We start from the raw sequence: 20,705 nt of genomic DNA, 5'->3' as shown, positions 1-20,705 counted from the left end.
ATCCCGGGCATTTTCCAGTCGATAACGACGTAATTCAGGATGTATTGAAGGAACTCAGCCGGAGCGATCCTTTATCTGTGGCGCCTTCATAACCGCTCCCCATACTTCCTCCCCTCCTTCGACCTCTTTATAAGCTGATATACTGCCGTGCCACGTCAGCCCCCCCTTTTCTCTTCTGGTTCAATGTGGATTTTCTCCCGACGTCGGTTTTATATATAGTTTTGGCGTCGCCGTGCAACAGTGAGCGTTTAAAAGAGGGGTTTCTGGTGGGCGTCGACATCCGCCATCAGATCAGAAATACTGCCTTTACTCACGTGGCGACAAAATGAAGCGAGTGCAGAGGGAGGTGTTCCTCACTTTTATTGCCACAGATGCAGCCCTTCCACAGTGGCGACCTTCCCTTCTCCATTTTCGGGTGTTTCTTTCTCTTTACGCCTCAGTGGTTCTTAAGGATGCTGTCCGGAGTATCGCTCCATCCCTCATGCTTGTGTCCCGGCATGTCGTTCGCTCATGACGGAACTCAGCGACCCCGCTTCTGAATCCCCCCCCCCATCCCCACCCCTTGTTTTACCAGCTAACTAGCGGTTGCCAGTGTCATTTTTGTGATGTTGCAGCTAGTAATATAAGCCCAGTTGCATAGTCACAAAAGTGATCATTGGAGACTGTGACTCTACAACCAACGGGCCTCATGGGTCCTCCCCCGCCTCACCCCTTCTCTTCTCCTCCTCTTTCACTTCTTATCGCTTCTCTTTCCTCGCTGTGACCTGAGATTCCCCGTTGCTCTTTCTTTTTTTTCTTTCTTTTTTTTTTTTTGCTTGCTCATGGTTTGCTTGACTGCCTCCGAATCTCCTGTCCAATCTCCCCTCTTCTCTCTCTCTCACCATGCCTTCCTTTCCTTTCCTGCCGTGCCTTTGTCTTCATCTCTCACGCCCACTATCCGTGTCCTCCCTCCCCTTTTTGCCCCGTCTGTCAATGTGCACTGCAGACTGCACATATCCGAAAGTACTGAGGAGAGCCAAATCCAGATACGATGCTGACAGATGAGTGAGGGATTTATAGAAAGAAAAAGAGAAAGAAAGAAAGAGTCTTATCTGTAGCCATCTCTGCATTCACTTTCTTTAAATGTCAGTATACGAGGTGTTGTCATTAAGTTGCGTTCACATTTATTTTGTGAGATGACAAATGAAGCTGTTTGAAGAAATGCATATGTTGACACATGTTAGGAGTCTTTACTCACTCACTCACTCACTCACTCACTCACACACACACACACACACACACACACACACACACACGCACACACACACACACACACACACACACACACACACACACACACACGTAACAATAAGAAACCAAAAGACAATTATTAGTTTTTTTTGTTAGTTTTTTGTTTTGCATCCCCATCGTCGTGTCTTTCCCTCTTTCCCTCTCTCCATCAATCTTTTTCCTCTCTTCTGTGTCTCCCTCTCTGCTTTTGATCCGTCAAGCTTGAGTCTCTCTTACGGGGCATCTCCTTTGAATCTCACACCCTCTCTCTCTTCGCCCCACCCCCCACCCACCCCGTGCGCCTGTTGGTGATCCTCTGCTGGCTGTTGCCATGGTAACATCACTTTTGATTGTCTGCAGTGAGCTCTGACTTTTCAATTTTGTGCGGGGCGGAGGATGGAAATGTGTGTTTTTTTTTTCGTGTGCAAAGACTTTCTTTGCTTCAGCTTTTCGGGGATGTTGCTTGTAGTCTGCGGGCGAAATAAATCCAGATGGATGTATTAACAAACTCTTAAGCTGAATGACTCCTGGCTTGATCTGTTTCTGATTTATTTGTATGTATATTACAAAACGTCTTCAAAAAAACATGTAAAAGAAATAGTGCCTTATTGAAGAGTCTTAATTGAAACAAATTTGCAAAGTGACTGTATTTGGTAGCTTCTAAATTACCCATTAATAGTTAAATAGGGTTTGCATCCATATCCCTACATATCTTTTAGTTTCCATTAGAAGAGCACCGCCTAATAGAAGAGCACCCCCCTTTTCTCAAAGATGTGGAGAGCGTGAAGAGAGAACATACATCACTACTTGATAAATATATTTTTTTGTAGTCAAAGCAAAACTGAAGAAACAACAGTAAATCTCTTAGTTTTTTCTTCACGTTTTTATATTCTTCAGACCCCCCCTGCCGCTCTGTTTTATATCAAAAATACAAGTTATCAAATGGAATAAATTCATAAATTTTATGTTGCAGGGTTAAAGGGAACTCTACAATGCTTAGTAGCTGCCATACTCCACACCACTAGGGGTCAGTATGATGGTCTACGAACCCCATATTTGGATATTTGTAATACTATTCCGTCTAGTCCCACAAAATTAATAGAGTAACAAATGCTCCATTTACACAACAATGCAAACACGTCGCTGCCATTGCGTTTTCTTTTCAGAAAGGATTTGTGTTTGCACAGCAATACTTTGGAAATTATATCTGTTTACACGGAAACGGCAGATATACCAAAAAAGCAAGGAAAATGTTTGGTTTTCACTTGAAAACATTGTCGTGTAAACGAGGCTTAAATCTTCAAATATCATTTATCAATAAATGATGATGAATGATGAAATATGAGGTTTTTAACAGTTATTAGAGCAAATTGAGATAAATATGATATGATAAATTTTAGCTGTATGAACATTTTACTGAAGACCACTGAAAATAAATAATTTGTTCAGCTTCCACCAAACTCCTACGTTATGTTGTGTCCACACATTTCACTCAAATAATAAACGACCTTAGAGATTTCAGCTGAGGGAAAGAATAGTAAAGCCTCATCACGGCAGGTGCGACTGACTGATGCATAATGGAACACACACACACACACACACACACACACACACACACACACACACACACACAGGGTGCTTTTACATAATGTGTTCTGGCTGAAAATTGTTATTTAGAGTTACCACCATGAAATAGAATCAGCAACGATCTCCAGCTGGGATCAAACTCGGTCTTCCTACGTCTAGCACGGATAGACGTTGCTTGTTTGTGAAAATCCACTGACTGCAGAGCTTTTTGAAGAATGAGGTGTGAATTTTTCTTATTTTTCACAGTCTTAACAGAAGAATGTTGTTTTTCATGCAGAAGAACCTCTTTATGCATTCATGACTAAATCTGTTTTCAGTGTGTTCAATGAGTTTGTATAGGTTATGTTTTATCCTTCTAAACTCATATGTTTTGCACTGTACAGGGGCTTTGTTAAGACAATGACAGTAATTGAGTTTAGAGTAATCTTTAGAGGGGTTATTTTTGAAACATGGAATAAAAATCAATGTAACAGACACACGTTTGGCATCCTATTGGTCAAATTTAGGTTTTTAAAAATAAAGCTATCGTGTCAAATTTCTTTATTTTGAATTCTAATAGGATTTTAGCACGAATAAATTTGGAAAATGGTGTGACCGGTGAATGCTCTTTATTCCTTTTTATAAATTTTGTCTCACCTCTGTTTCCTACATTGCTTTGATCATAACCACAATGGCCACTAGAGGGCCTCATAAATCTTAAGTTTTAAATCTTGGAATAATTGCACTTGAGTAGCACAACATTGACAATGATCAATTATTTGCCAATTGTCTTTAAATCATAAGTGGTGGGGAAGAACTGGAGAACAGGCCTTTCTTTCCTGAGGAATTACGTGAGGAATGTTTTTTGTTTTCCTGTCCGCGACACTACACCTGTGATGTTAACACTGACTCCTCCTTTCTGTTCTGCTCTCTGTAGGAAAGTTAACAAGTGCTACCGGGGACGCTCGTGTCCTATCATAGTCCACTGCAGGCAAGTATACTCACCATGTCCACTTGTGTCACGTTTGCATTTACTTTTGAATAAAATGCATTTTGTTTCGAGATATTCTGCAACATTCTGGCAATGTACCAGAACCCCGTGTTTACTGTTGTTGTTGTCGTCTGAGGCTGAACTCCATCGGCTCCCTCGTGGTCTCCGTCTTCCCACCGGCCGCTGCGTCAGTTCTCAGCATTTGGAGGATGGCAGGCATTTTAAACCAGAGATTAGCCAAAGAGTTGTGATTTAATTGACAAAATGTCCACGGAGGAGGGCAACTTTTAATTGGAGGCACTTTAAAGTTTGCCGTGTATCGGTCAGAGCCGGTGGGCGAGAGAGAGAGAGAGAGAGAGGTAAATAGAAGTAGGCAGTGTATGTGTGCGTGTACTCGCATCTGCATACCTGCCACCACCTGAGGATATAACTCAGACCTGCGAGACATAATTAAATTGGTATTTAGCAAAGAAATCTGCCACAGTGTTTTGTGGAAACATCCTCCCATGACTGGATTTAAAAACAACCAAAAAAAAAAAAAAAAAAAAAGATGTCTCCTGGAACAGATTGGCCCGATGTTTGTCCCGTCTCTACTAAATGATCTATATTCTAATATGGTTTAATGGCACCTCCACTATGCATTTCTGAGCTAAGCTGCCAGGCCACACCAGAGTATTAAACCTGCGAGTACGGAGAGAGATAACCACTGCAGCTGGATCGCTTTACATTACCTCAGGTAATGTTATGACCTTATCAAACTCTGTTTAATGAGTTTAGTGCAGGTGCGAGTCGTTTTAGTGTTGTCTACATAAGAGTTTGATTCCTATATAAAGCCCAGTCATTTTGAGTACAGGCAGCAGATGTTAGAAAGCTCCCCAAAAAGCGCCAAAGTAAAGTCGCTTCACATGTTTCAGCATCCTCCCAAAGCGGATCAAATCACCTTTTCGTTTTTTTGCTTAAAAAGAAACTCGTACTTTATAATTCTGTTGAAAAAGCCACAGTTGCCCTCTTCTAAAATACGTTGTTATAAATGTCCTCCATTTCAACTTCAGATGGATCCATTGCTTTCGTCTTTATTGCTTCAACTTCCTAGATTTTAATAGAGAGAAAAAAATAGAGGCTTTAATGTTGCACTGAGGTACTTTCAGCTGTAATTGTCAGGCAAGAAGAGACACGATTTAAGTCTTTTTAGGTTTTCGACAGATATCAGGACGAGAAACGAATTTGGTGCAAGTGTAACTTTGCCCATTTGCAGTTCACAAGCGGCGGCAGGCCTGTGGCTGCCGTTAAAAAAAATGCGATTATCAATGAGGACGTACTTCAGATCACAAAGCGAATCCTTGGTCGACTAGAATACCGCCCAAAGATCAACGTCGTGATTCATTTTTCTATCAGATGCTTCTGGGTTTAACAGCTTTCACATTCTGACTCTGTAGTAAAACACGGGACTCGATTTATGACTTAAGTTTGCTGTCGCATTTATTCACCAATAAACACGGCTAATTGGTGCATTTAGTGCCCCTCTGTCGCCCTCGCAGCTCTTTTTAACCTGTGCTGGTCCCCGGATAAGTTACAGGCTCTTTCAACGCATGTTTGTCAAGCAAACTAGTACAAACACGCAAAACGTTTAAAATACTAAAACCATGAAAGTATTTCAAACAACTTTCACCGGGCATGTATCTCGGACTTCCATTTCAGTTGAGTAGATTATCATTAATTATATATACACTTTAAAACAGAAATGATAAATGACCAAGAGACAACTGTATTATTAACCTTTCAGGAAAGTTCTCTAACAAAGTTGTACAACATGGAAAATTGAGTATTATGAATACTGCTAATATGAGATACACAGGTCTAAATAGATGCATTTTAATTCAAACAATTTTTGTATTTATTTTTAAGTTTGGTAAACGATCACAGGCAGGCATTGAACTTTGTACGCGACTTCTAACATCGTCTTTGGTTGCTTTCATTCCTGTGTCTCATGTAAAGACCGAGCGGGGCAGCAGAAGAAGACAAACACTTGTCCTCGGTGTAGTATAGGACGATGTTATGACATTTGAGCGATGTGCCCACGCCGCCAATGCGCTCGATTCATTCAGTCCGTGCCAACTTTCGATTCCCACCCGGGCGCGTGTGTCCACAGAAAAGAGTCGTCTGCGCGTCAGACAAACTGTCTTCTCCAGGCGAACTGACAGCGGAACCGTCGTGGACAGAAATAGGTTTTATGCAAGCTCAGCAGGAAGAAGCCGAGTCGGCTTGTGTGTATTGATTCATCGTTGCTATCGATTGTTCGCCCGTCTGCTACAGAGAGCAGAAAGTTCACAGTGACACCAGCGCCTGGTCAATCATTATAAATCCAACTGGAAAAGTTCAAGAGTATATGAATCGCAGGCGCTTTGGGAAGTGATGCCGCAGTATGAGTTGCATGAGAAAAAAATATAACAGATTTAAAGTGTAAAATTGAAATAGATGAATAATGCGTCAGTGGATGCATTTCACCGGACCGGCGTTTCTGACCTCGTGTTAACTTAAAGTGCACTTGGCTTTGAAGGGAGGTTCCTCAGGTCAGCGAACACCAGTGCTGTTTACAACTTCAGATTTCCAATCTCACACACTTAACACAGTGCATTACATGTTAGTCCACCAACACAAATGCCTCGGAGCAACCGTGACCCGTGAAAGCAGTTCAACTTAAAACTTCATTCTGCTCATACTACATGATTAATACACAGAGTTAGCTATTGTTTGTATTTTAGGGTTTATCAATGCTGAAGCTCCTTCTACTTCCGGTGGCATCACATGCAGCTTTCCAACTGTCTCTGAGCCTTCCATCTGAACGTTCAGAGCAAACCACAAGTTCACAGCATGAATATAACAATGCTCTTGAAATGCAAAGTGCATCCATTTTTCATTCATCCCGACGCATAACTAGAATTACACCAACGCTTTGAGTCTTGGTTAACATAATGTGCTTAATTCTCGAAGGCAGTGTTTACACACAGAATGAGGATAATGTGGAAACTTACAACCGTACCCGAGCTCATGAATGCAATATAAAAATACATTTATAAGACTGCAAAGATTTCAATTTGTAGGAAGCCGTCTGACATGCAGAGCAAGGCAAAGACACCCATTTCTACTACGTCTTCCATGTGATTTTACTTACTGCCGAAATTCATGCGACGCACCAGAATCTGTTTAAAACATGTCAATATTCGCTCTTGTAATCTCTGGACCGATCGAAGTGCTCTTCTTATGCCCAAAACACCAATCGTACCCGCAGCTGCAGTAATGAAAAGATCGAGAAACTCTCACAGTGTGGAGACTCTCAGTTAAACCTCACAAACTATTTTGTCAAAGCCGTGCTTGCGGAGCCATTTATCGCCCTAATGTATACGGAGAGCAGAGTGAAGCAATCAGGATGAGAAGTGATTCAAGAGAGGAGCACAGATGCAGAAATTCAATAATCACACAGCAGCTTTCTCCCTTTCCTCCATCTTCTTGCTATCTTTTTCTTTACCCTCTTCCCCTGGCTCTTTCCACTGTGTCTATCATTTTAAATAGAGTCAGAGGAGGCAGCCGACATCTTGACGTGTTTACTCACAGCCCTGAGGCGTGTGCCGACACACACACACACACACACACACACACACACACACACACACACACACACACACACACACACACACACATGTCTTTGATCACTTTGTAATGATCCTGGTAAGGTGCAGCAATACGAGAGATCTGTAATCACACTGTAATGACCAATGTGAGGGGCAGATATATTAACACACACACACATACACACACACACACACACACACACACACACACACACACACACACACACACACACACACACACACACACAGAGGAAGAGAGAGAGGGCAGAGTGTTCATTTCCTTCGCTTCCTTCCTTAAAAGTAACTACTAATTGCCAAAACCTTAACATTTGAATTAATCTAAACCTAACCATAAAATGTTATGATTAATGTCACGAGGACTTGATTTCTGTGTATGAGGTTAGGACCCACAATGTAGGCAAAGCACACACACACACACACACACACACTGGTACTGCTCAATTACTGCTGAAAATAACTAAGGTCCCAGTGAAAATGAAATATTCAGGAAGGATGAACTCATGCCATCACTCGTACACATACTCAAACATGCACACACGCATACACACACACACACACACCACCCAGCTGAGCTTGTTGGATTACACACCAGCCCATGAAATAGACCGGCAGGGGTGCAGACATCAATTTTCAACACTCGAAATAAACCCGAGGAAACAAAATATTCCCCGCACATACATTACAAATTGTAATTTATTTTTGCTCACTGATCTCTGTGTGTGCTTGTGTGTGTGCTTGTGTGTGTGTGTGTGTGTGTGTGTGTGTTTTAGATTGTATTTACATCTGTCGGGATATATTTTGATATTATTTAATTTCTCACTAAAAAGAAAGCACTTCAGCCTTTCGGTTCCATAATTATACACCTTTGAAGTCGCTGATCCCCCTGAAATAGCATTAGAAGACTCATAAACCTCAACATATCAAATCTCTCTGACTGCTGCTCGAGCCGGAGTCAAGTTGTGTCTGTCTTCACTGCCAGAAAAGGGCACAAACACAACAGTAGCGCGGATACGGGAGAGGACGTGCAATAAGCATTGTAAATCCGTGGGTGGGCGTTACTCACGTTTCATAACTTGACCGTGCGGTTCTGCGGCTGCTTTGAGACTTGCTTACATACCAGTAGACCTGCCAAGTTTTGCTCAGCATTTCTGAACGTAATTAAAAGGGATTTCATTGTTTTCCAGTCTTCATTGGCGTGACGACCATATCAAACCGAAAATAACAGAATTAGATTGCACAAGTTAACCTGACAAAGTGGCCGGCGAGTGGATGTCCCTTCCGTTACATAGTTTGGATGTAAATGAAGAAATACCACAGTTGTTTCTGATTCATTGTTTTTAATGCGATGTCTGTACTGAGGCAAACACCTATTAGTTATTTAAATGACAAATTTGACATCCAACAGTGGAATATTTGGAGGTTTTCATGCCATATGCATGTCAGGAAATATTTTTAACAAGGTAAAAAAAAAAATGTTTGAGATGTGTAAAATGGACTTGACACGAGAAAAAAAAACCCATAAAAGTCATAAAAATTTCATGTTATAAAACAAATTCAATTAAATCTTAAAGGAAACTGTGGCAGATGATGGTTTTTGGAGAAAGTGATAATGAAACATAGAGACTGATTAAAAAGTCCTCAGTGTTAGTTTTACATTGTTTTAAAGACATGTCCTCACTTTGTAGCATGTACAAGAACACAGAAACACACAGATTCAGAGAGGATATGAGACAACCACCCACATTTAAACCTCTCTCTCTCTCTCTCTCTCTCTCTCCCCCTCTCTCTCTCCCTCTCTCTCTCTCTCTCTCTCTCTTTCTCTTTCTCTCTCTCTCTCTCTCTCTCTCGCCCATGCAGTGATGGATCGGGGAGAAGCGGAACCTACGTCCTGATCGACATGGTCCTCAACAAGATGGCTAAAGGTGGGTGCTGAATTTCATGCCCAAGGTTCAAAAACCTTTGTATGCAGCATGTACTTTCTCCTGAAATATTGTAGCATCCAGTGACTTGGCCTTATTTTGTAAATCTGTTGAAAAATGTGTTGTCAAAAGCTCATCGCTTCCCCAAGGACTCACAACTTCTACAGCCTTCAGACTGCATTTGTTCACAAACTCACCTTGATTGTTTGGATTCAATGCTAATGCTACTTCCTCTGCGTCATTGATCTGCGGACTCAGGAGTCTAAACCAGTGTGATAATCAGTGAATTAATTAGAAACGCAGTATATATGTTTGAGAAAGAATATTTTCCTTGTGAATTTTACACTTTGCTAGGTACAGACCAACTCGTGCGATTAAAAAAAAACCAATGCTGTTTTCATTATACTGTGTTTGGTGTATCTGGCATTTGAATTAGAAATGAATTCACTCAATTGCAATATGTGCAAATAATGTCTTTTTCCTTTTCCACGTCCGGTGAGTTTGAGATACTACTTCTGAGCCAGAGAAATTGTATCTTAGGACACATTTATATTACTTTAAAAGCTTTACCACTGCATCTCTTTGAGTTTAATGGGATCTAATTTTGCTGTGCCACTGTGTCTGAGTGTCAACAGAGAGGCTGTATGTGACTTTTTAAATCTTTACAGTGGCAGAAAAGCTAGAAAACGAGGGAAAACAAGAAAGTTGGAAACATTTTGTCACCGTGGACGCTCCACCTCGGATTAACGTGAACTGACCACAGACACTTTATTCCGAATGCAATCAGGGCTCCTCGCCAGTGCCTTTTGCGGCACACTGTAAGTGCATGATAATTACTATAATTACAGTATGATGTAATAAACAGTGGAGTAATTACCTGGGGGACTGAATATTTCACAGAGTAGTGGCAGGTCATGACGTAATGGTAAAATAATTGCGGTCTCCTTAGAATTTAGTCACTTTGTTCACAGTTTGGAAAAGTTTGCTTCTCTTGCGTCTTCTCTTTTTTACAAAGAACTTTTCTGGCTTTCACACGGTTTTATCTTATATTTTTTTAGATTTACGTTTTTATAGTATCTCACCGTCTGAATTATAACTTCTTCAACCACATGGAGGACCTCACAGTTTTTGTGTGTGCGTGTGTGTGCGTGTGTGTGTGTGCATATCTTTTTTTGTTTCTTTGTGCACGTCCCACAGCGGTACTGCTGTAGCAGAACGAGCTCCTGGGTCTTCAATTCCAGATCAAAGGGTCAGTTGGGGCATCAGTGGCCGTTTCCCAGGCTGTCACACTGTGATCGGGGGGCCCCTAACTCGGCAACCCAGGGAGGAAAAGGGGGCGGGGCTGGGTGGATGTGAAATAGGAAGTCTTCTTTTATCTCCGTCCTGAATAGTTCTAATGTACATTGAATGAAAAGTTCTAATTCCCTTCTTGAAAGACTCTGAAATATGGCCGGAAAAATTAAGCACGAGATTCAATCAAGAGATGCCTCCGGCTTTCCTCTGGAGTTTAAAAGTTACTCAAGAGGCCAGATCGGTGCACGTTGCTGTTTAGTGCTGCCAAGATAGCTTCCATTTTGGGCATTTCTAGTTTTAGCTTGCTTTTTTTCCTATATTTCTAAAATAGATTAAGAGTGGAGTCCTTCATTCGTGCAGACATTTCAACGTGGTCACTTTCATATTCACATTTTCAAAAGTATTCACATGTTTGTTTGTGAATAAACCTTTAAAAAGTGCAATCGGGTCCAACCGTCATCGGGTGGCTATGAATAGACACATTAGATCTCTATTTTACTCTAAACTAGCCTCTTGCTTTTGAGTGGGATAAACAGCACTGAGGTTAGAGAGGTTTATTATGTGGATCAATGTTGCCGCCTCGGCGGATAAACACTTGAACTCTCTGTATTAAAGAAAAAAATAACTTAAAGTGCGAGGGCTGACCGACTGTTGTACTTTAGTTTATCTTTGTCTTTGAAAGGTTTTCACAACCTGGAGATATTATGGTAAATAGGATTTAATGTTTGAGCTTTAATGTGGAAAGTTGAGTGAACTCGACTTCGCCTTTTACTTTACTGAGCTAATGTGTGTTTGCTTTATTGTGCAGTTGTATTTCAAAAAACTGACAAAAAAACAAAACATTGGAAAGTTAGTTGTTTTGTCAGTTGGCTCTATATGCATACCATAAACTGAAAACTTTCATACATTTCATATTATTTACATTTTAATAATGGTAATTGTCCAGTTAAAACATAATGGATAATTTGGGGGGGGTTTCATGAATTTTTTTACATAAATTAACAAGAATTTTTTAATTAAAGTTACTTCAGTAAACCTGTTATTCACCTCATCATATATGGAATAGACTTTTTTAATTCTCCATAAAAACCAAGGATATGATTTTTTTGAGTTTTTTACAAGGTGGATCAACACTTCATATCCAACATGTAGTCATCAGCAAAAGTGTGATCATTGCTTCTAAACATGCCTAAAGCAGGACCACATGTGAGGTGAGGTGTATAAAAACACAATCATCTAACCAAAGAGAGGACCAAAATGCAGATACAGACATAAGAGTTTAGCTTTTTTCAGGGTTTCGTGTCGACGGTCAGAACAACATACAATGGAGATCCAGTGAGCGAGGTCCAACAAGAGGCGGAAGAGAAAACTGGACAAATGTGCAGAGGAGGGATAAATTAAGGCTGGGAGACAGACGAGGATATGGGAGACGAAAAGGCACAGCAGAGGAGGAGCAATAGAGCTCCTGCACTCCTCAGACGTGGAACTTTAATGTAAAATCTCGGCATAAACGAAAGGAAATGACGAAAGAAGCATAAAGCTGATGAGACGAGGCCAGATGTGGACCGACTGAAAAGCCTGAAGGTGAATACCCAAACCGCAAAACTAGAGAAAAGTGTTTGTTTGAACAAATTCAGTTCTGTGCAGATTTAACAACCTTTTGTTGCAACCCCTCCAGAGAGAAACAGATTTCGCAGTTCTTACTGAGTACGTATAGGCCTTAAAAGCAGATAAGTTTGGTCTCGTTTTTACCACCTCTGGAAATGTCTCAGCTCTGGCAGAGTATCCACCAGAGTGAACAAGAAAAACTCTTACAAGAAACTTGAACGCAAGGATGAATCGGGACGAATCAGATTTGAGCTCCTCTGTCTGATCGGCGTGGAGAAAACTTCACTTTCCACTTTGAAGTGACTCACTTTGATAGTTTGTTCTTTTTATGAAACGTCTTCACCACGTCTGGTTTGAACTCTAATCTCTATTATTTGCCTTGAGTCTGTAGATCTCAGAGACCCCTTTTGGGTTTATATTTTTTGATTTATTGATGTATTCCGGGATAAACTATTCAGTGATTTGTAGTCAAGGGGTTAACTTTAAACTTTATTCTCGAACTAAGTGGAAGCTTCAGAATGAGAGTAATACGCTGAATCGCCACTCCCCGTCTGGACAGTGGTTAACCCCTTTGTCACCGGCAGACCAGACAAAATCACACGTTATATATGTTAAAATACAGGTAAAGTACTTCGACTTCATAGATTTTTCTACTCTGCATTGAGTGAGGTTATATTTTCTCGGTTTGTGAGCTCTTTGGAGAATCTCTCCTACAGTTGAATGAGCTGGTTTCCCTCCCGTACGTCAGTTTCAACTCCCCACCCTTCCTCATTTCTCAGTTTTTTTTTTTTTTTTTTTTCTTTTTGTCTATCTTGAGTAGCGAGAGGCCCCCAGGTTTGCAGGCTTCCTCCGCCCTGATCAAAGATACTCCCCACCTCCTCCTCCTCCTTCTCTCCATCTCTCTTTCCCTTGATTCTAACTGTTTTTTTCTCCCAAGGAATGAATTCTGCTTTGCCTCAGAATGATAGCGATGTAGCGAGGTTGAGGAGGTATTGCTGTGGTTCTCACGTTTTTTTTTTCCCTCCTTCTTTTAGAGAAGCCGCCACATTTCTCAGGAGACACACACACACACACACACACACACACACACACACACACACACACACACACACACACACACACACACACACACACACACACACGCACACACACCACCCGCCACCTTTCTCTTCATCTTAAGAATGAAATGAAACCCATCGAGGACCCGAGAGCCTTTCACCATCCCTCTATGTCTTTCTCCACGTCTTTTTTTTTTTTTTTTCCACCAGGTCCAGCTGGTTAGCTCGGCTCTCAGCTTTAGGGTCTTTCACAGCCTTCTCAAGAGCCCCGTCTTTATTTTTCTTTTCTTTTTTCTTCTTTCTCCTCTATAGCACCCTCCTCTATCCTGCTCCTCGACCTCCACCCCAAAGTGGGAGTCTTACAGAGGAGAGGAGCTCAAATTGAGGTTTTCATACTGTTCCCCCTTTCGTGGGTTTTCTTTTTTCTCCTTCAGGGGGGAGTTTTGCAAAGAAGGAAAACCCCGAATAAGAAGATTTTTTTTTTTTTTTTTTTTAATACCGTTCATTTTGAGGTTTATCAGAACTTCTACAATAGCCCTCGGTTTGTTAAATCCTCCCCTCCACAGAAAAAGAGAAACGAAAGCAGTGTTGCAGCTTTTCTGGCTCGAAGGGAGTCTATTGTGAGTCAAAAAAAAAGGGGGGGGGGGGGGGGGGGGGGGGACTCAAGGAAAAAAAGAAAAAACCTGTGAAACAGAAAGAGAAACTCGTGTGAATGAGCACTGCTCCCACCATTCATTTTCCTCTTTATGCAGGACGAGAGGAAACGACACGTTATTGTGTGTCACAACCAGAATAAAAAGTTTTTCTCGCGCCTTTTTGTTTCTTCAGAATTTGGGATGACAAGGCTGTGTGTGTGTGTGTGGGGGGGGGGGGGGGGGGGGGCGAAAACAAATTACACTTATTTTCTTTTCCTCTTTTCTCCCTTCTTTTGTGAATTTAATTGTTGCTCCCACATCTCTCTCTTTCTCTCTCTTGTTTCAGTCTCCCTCCCAGTCTTGAACTATGCCTCTCTATGTCCCTGAGATGTCTGCCCCCCCCCCCCCCCCCCCCCCCCCCAACATCTATTTTGCGTTCTCTTGTTCTTCATGAATCGTCTCTCACCGTCTCCACTAGTTATGCTACTTCGGTATAAAAAGGTGATTTAAGGTTGCTAAAAGCTTAATGTGTGTTTCATAACGAATGACAATCGCAGAAGATTGCCGTCTTATACTCAAACGAGCATTTGCATAACAATACTTACATGATTGCACACCATTTATTAAAACACTTTTTTTCCCCCTGCCCGCCTGAAGTCTAAATCTCAGTTTATTCATCGTCTACACTGTATTTACACTCCCTCAGAGTAACAAGAGGTTGTGAAACAACCCTGGCATCAGCTGAGAATCCTTTCACATGTAGAAGTGTAGCGTTTTGCTAATATTTAATAAAAACTGGCTTCATATTTGAGCGGTAATTCTTGGTATCAGAGGTGAGAATTCTTGATGATGTTGAAAATGGTATTCTTGGTTAACTGTTAACTCACACAAACGCATCTAAACATATGTTTTGGAATAGAAAAGCTTGTGTCCAGACCTGTTGTAGCTAAGCTACACAGCAACAAATCATAACTTTCTAAACTTAGAAAGACGAAGTGCAATTTCTGATATCTTTTACTAAATAGAGTTCTCAGTATTCACCAATCAACTTCAATATATGACCTGAGTCTGGTCTCTCTCTCTCTCTCTCTCTCTCTCTCTCTCTCTCTCTCTCTCTCTCATCTCCCAAAATAAATATTTCAGTCCTCAGCAGCTAAAGGCACTGCATCATTTATTATCTATAGTGCTCTTTTTAAGGCTCCTTAAAATAACTCAAAAATATTTAAAACCTTCCTCCTTTTCCATATCATCCCGTATAAATGTCAGTTCAGCCCCTTAGAAGAAATTACGCTTTAATTTCAACGATACAATGATTAATATTGTTGCGAAATTTGAATCATCAGCTCAAATATTCCACCTAATGAGAAAACAAAAAACATTGTCCTTTACCTGTTGGACATTTATTCATTTTGTCTGACAAGTTGAGTGAAATCTCTGAATAGTCACTCATTTTTACACACCAGTGGGTTTTTTGGGGGTCAAACTGGAAGTAAAAAGCCTGATCAGTGATCAGTTGATAGTTGAATTTACATATTTACATGATAACGAGGCTGAAAGTGCTCTGAGTACTGAGTTCTGGAATACCTCTGATATGTTCACTAGTCTATGCAAAACATAGGATTGATACGATATCCACCAATTATCCGACAGTATAAGTTTGCACTAGATGGTGCAAACATTCGTACATTGTCCCTCAATGAAGCAGATGGAGAAATTGTTAACTTAAACAAAGTGCAGTAATCTACACGGCCAACAGGTCTCCACCATTTACCTACTAGACATTTCCTATTTTTCCTGTTTACCGACTGAAACTACACACAAGTTGACAGCACTGACACATTTAGCTTGAGGTGCGTCTTGATTTTGACTCAGTTTCAGCCCCTTAAACATCTTGGGTCTTGTCTTGTTTCTTTGGATTCCCTGGTCTTGGTCTCGACTCAATCTCAGGTTAGGTCGTCGTAGGGGCCTTTCACGTTCGGATAGTCCAGGACTCGGTTCACTTGGGAGGGAGGAGGAGCCGAGAATTTTCACGCCTTCATTTGGTTCGGGTGGCGTTCACATTCACTTTTGAGACCGGACCAAACCTCCTGGAAAATGTCGCGCAATTACACCAGCTGCTGGTTTGGGGGCGCTGTTGCCTGAATCAAACGCTGACCAGAGAGGAAGTGAAGGAGAAACACGGCTCATTGATTGGTCTGGAACGAAAGCGGAAGTGGCTGGGCTAGTAGTAGCCGCAAACAACCGCAATATATTGTCTTCAGACCAGATATCAGTGAGTCTTCCTCACTACTTCTTCCTCTCTAATTCTTCCTCACTACTCTGCGTCTGCCCGCGAGATATTTTCCAACCATGACTTTTTGTCTGCTTCTTCTGATTCGCGCGGTTAGCTTTGTTTGTTGACTACCCAGAATGCATTGCACACTACGTCACGGCTCTCCCCCCCCGCACGCTAGAACGATCGTTTGTAAACAAACCAAGACCTAGCTCTTTAAGGGGACCAGCGATCACTCGCTCGCTCCGGTTTAGAGTTCGTGGGCGTGTTCATGTCGTCAAAACGAAACGGTTATCCCGCTGGAGAGCGACTCCGGTCCGGACCGAACAGGGGAACGTGAACACCCTCTAGACTCCTTCAGCCCCAACCAAAGAGAGAAGCCATAACTCGAGGAAGAGACGGTCTACACAGTGCCTCTTTAATGTTTAAATCCCAACCTCGTTACGTCCTCGGGAAAGTGAAATAAATGTTCCAGCTGTGGGCACAGAGACTTTCTCTATGTTCGCCACCCAAAGGTTCATAATCTGTTTGTAATGTCTCGCTGCGGCTGGTAATCTGAGCAGCGGGCACGAGCTCGTCAGCTGTCGGGCATCGTGCCAGCCATCACACACACACACACACACACACACACACACACACACACACACACACACACACACACACACACACACACACACACACGCACGCACATACAAGGTTTTGGCAGGGGCTCTGCTGGGCAACCTTCATGAAAAGGCTCTGGACCACAAATGAAGTGGAACTTTTGAGATCAGCTCGGTTTCTTTTTTTGGGGGGAAAATGCGTGGAGAACGTGTGGCGTGTGATTTGTTTTACATGCGTCGCTCAGCCTTCTGCCTCGGAGCCCGTTTGTTTGTGCAAAGAGGATGAATGTAATCGCCTTTCGCTGTTCTGAAGGGAGTTGGTATGAGACTCCAGATTGACAGATGTTAGCTGGATTATCTTGGTGGTGGGCTGAACACAATCCAGCTCCAAGTATTTACTGTGTGCGTGTGTCTGTGTGTTTGAATGAATGACAGGTGCCAAGGAGATTGATATTGCAGCGACTCTGGAGCATCTGCGGGACCAGAGACCAGGGATGGTTCAGACTAAGGTAACACACACACACACACACACACACACACACACACACACACACACACACTCAGGGGCACCAATTCAGTAAAGCGATCAAGTTTGGCAAATACGACATATTTCTGCAAATTTTACAATTACCGGTATATAAAATTATGAAAATGTCAACTGTGCGTTCTCGGTTAGCCATTAGTAGCTGCTGTGTTTGTACCCGTGACCCTCACGCATGGTTTTTTGACTGTCCGACCAATGATTTAGAAAAAAAATTGATCATAGGTCCATATAATTAATACCACCTGTGTGGATTCTGCAGATATAATTCCTCAGCATCTTGGAAAGGAAAATCCTCCTCTCTGCTTTAGCATTTGAACGCACCAGGATGAGTCAGAGGATTACGAACCAATCAGAGGCCGCCTTTCAAAAGGTATAGACCACATGGTATCAATTGACCAATCACGATGCTCGTTACTGCGCCTAATACAAAACCGGAAATCAGTTGTGCGTTGTGTACTCGAGCCGATAATTCGCCTTATTTCGGCAAAAAGAGATGAATTTAGGTAAAATTAAACGCTGACAAATAGTGATGGCCGATATACACACATTTTAGAGGCTTTGGACAACCTGTCCGATATTTTTTCGGCCGTCTTTTCCTAAAATTGACCGTTCAAATGACGGCTGGACGGCTTGCTGCCTAAAACCCTGCCCTCATGTCACCATGCTGTCGAGAGGAGACCGTTGGTATATGGAGTCTGATTTGTTTCATAAAATGAATAAAAGCTCAATGATGTGTTTCTGAAGATGAAATGAAAGGTACCGTGTTGTTTTTTTAATGGTTTTTTTACAATCATTTCAAGAGTAAATAATAGGGATCCCAAAAAAAGGACTTTGAAGAACCTTCACCATTATGAACTTTTAACAAAAGTGACAATTATGTCAGATTTTATTCCAAAGATCGTCCTGTAAATTACGCCTCCGCGCCGCCTCCGAGGCCTCGTCTTTTTCTCCTTAAACAAAGAGTTGCTCCTCGTCACATTGTGCTCAGATTGACTCCACACCGATCTGGAAACAATTACCGGCTGATCTGTGAACTTAATTAGAAAGAAAACCCAGGATGTGTGTAAAACATGGGCGGTATCGATCCGGGGCTATATTAAAACGTGTTTCCTGAGTGAGCGGCTGTCGCAGCGCCGCCCCTCTGCAACACCTCGGCCATCGATTCGCCTCCACGTTCAGCAGCCACTCGGGTCGGGTCCCTAAGCATTCGTTTATTGGGAGGATGAAGTAAAGTCCATGTGGTCTAAATTTGATTGTGTTTCTCAATAAAAAAGCAGATTTTGTGAAATTCGCCCTGTATTTTAACTTAAAGGTGCAGCAGCAGGATAAATCTGGTGGACAAGGAGGCGCTTTTTATATAATATTGACATTATTAACTGTTTAAAGAGCACTCACCGAATTATTCATCGGTGGAAGATGGTGGAAGGGTTAATTGTCAATCATGATTTTCTAAAGTGATCAAACTGAAACATTAACAATAATACGTACCAATTATTTCCAATATGCCAATGGAAAAAGTGCAAAGATCTTTAGGATTTGTAGCCTAGAAATGTGCCGACATGAGATTTATCTCTTCCAAACCCAATTAAACAACAAAGAAAGGTTCTAAACTCCAGCAGTTCACTGCTTGTGATTTCAGAGAAGAAATCAAACGTCAGAGTTCATGTTACTGGATGAAAACTTTAAAGCAGGACGAAATCTCACGATACGTAAATTACAAAAACCACGAGAAACACGCTGCACTTTTCACGACCTGATGGTCATTTTGGAAGAAAGACAAGGACATGAAGTTCCCATGTTTGGTCACCGACCCAATAAAGAATAAATACTCTTATTAACACTTATATGTAGCAATAACTACATTTGTATGATTACATATGACATTAAAAGTGACATTGTTTCTCCCGCAGGATCAGTTCGAGTTCGCTCTGACGGCGGTGGCCGAGGAGGTGAACGCCATCCTGAAAGCTCTCCCGCAGTAGAAGAAGCTGCGCCTCTCTTCCCGAAGAATCGTCCCGCTGTCATCGCTTCTTTTAGTCTCTCTGCTCCTTCGTTTGTTTCTCGACTTCATCCCCTGCTTCGTTGTGGCTTCACCCGCTCTCGTCCTCTCCCTCTGTTGTGTGCATGCCTTCCTCTGTCCTCGTCCTCGGCCTGGACCGTCCGATCCTCACCTCTTCAACCCTCCTCAAAACAACGTTTTAATGATTCCCGCAGCTCCAGTCTCGAAAGTGACATTTCACCACATTTGAATCCGTTTGTTTTTATTTCTCTGTGTTCTGTTGGGATGTTTATTTAGTTTCTGTTCCAGCGTGGAGCTCACAGGCATCAGTTGGGTTTCTGAAATGTTTGGCAGCATCACAATCCGCTCGCAAAGAAAGAATTTCTTGTATCTTTGTAACTTAAATATAATTGACGTTTTAACAATAGATATAATTCTAAAATTTGCCGAAATATGTCGTATTTGCCAAACTTGAGTGCTTTACTGAATTGGTGACCCTGAGTGTGAGTGTGAGTGTGAGTGTGAGTGTGAGTGTGTGTGTGTGTGTGTGTGTGTGTGTGTGTGTGTGTGTGTGTGTGTGTGTGTGTGTGTGTGTGTGTGTGTGTGTGTGTGTGTGTGTGTGTGTGTGTGTGTGTGTGTGTGTGTGTGTGTGTGTGTGTGTGTGTGTGTGTGCTTCCTGAGATCAGTTAGAGATACACAGCATCAGCATCCAGTGACGGACAGAAATGCAGGAGGAGGGATTCATCAAAGCCTACAGTCGTCCCACTTTATCTATTTATCCATTTTATTTGCTGCTTCATCAAACTTCATGCACATATTCATGTCTACAGGCAATTTGAATTCTACCAGCCCCAGACAAGACATCTGAAATGAAACTTTAAATTGTGCCTGAAATTGAGATATCGTGGCCACAAAATGCAATTTTGTAGGCTCAAATTAGTATTTTTGGTCTTAAGTTAGTACTCAGTGGCCTCAAATGAATATTTAGTGGCCCCAAATTTGTATTTTGTGGCTTCAAATGAATATTTTGTGACTACAAAATAAGTGGTGGCCAGAAAATGCAATTATTTGGCCAAAAAATACAAAATATTAATTTTAAGGCCACAAAATTTCAAAGTTGGGCCACAAAATAGTAATGTGTGGTCACAGAATATCATTTTGAGGCCACAAACTATTAATTTATGGCCACGCAATGCAAATGTGGGTCACGAAATGCTAATATGAGGCTACCGATCCTATTTTGTAGCTGAAAAATACTAATTTGAGGCCATAAAATATCAATTTGAGGCCACAAAATAG

General features: G+C 41.7%; 1 protein-coding gene across 1 annotated transcript in view; it reads left to right on the top strand.

Moving 5' to 3' along the window:
• Nucleotides 1-19,389, top strand: part of LOC308114672 (receptor-type tyrosine-protein phosphatase N2-like) — a gene marked incomplete at its 3' end in the record, with an annotated part of 199,882 nt that extends 180,493 nt beyond the window's left edge. The window contains exons 21-24 of the mRNA XM_080471745.1: nucleotides 3,773-3,826; nucleotides 9,334-9,398; nucleotides 17,299-17,372; nucleotides 19,318-19,389. Coding sequence (XP_080327871.1) covers nucleotides 3,773-3,826; nucleotides 9,334-9,398; nucleotides 17,299-17,372; nucleotides 19,318-19,389 — 265 coding nt within the window. The remainder of the gene's footprint in view (nucleotides 1-3,772; nucleotides 3,827-9,333; nucleotides 9,399-17,298; nucleotides 17,373-19,317) is intronic.
• Between the last annotated feature and the right edge of the window lie 1,316 nt (nucleotides 19,390-20,705).

This window comes from Lipophrys pholis (assembly GCF_963383615.2).
Source record: "Lipophrys pholis genome assembly, chromosome: 1".
NCBI lineage: Eukaryota > Metazoa > Chordata > Actinopteri > Blenniiformes > Blenniidae > Lipophrys > Lipophrys pholis.
The sequence above is the reverse complement of the archived record's forward strand: the minus strand, read 5'-3'. Positions and strand labels throughout refer to the sequence as shown.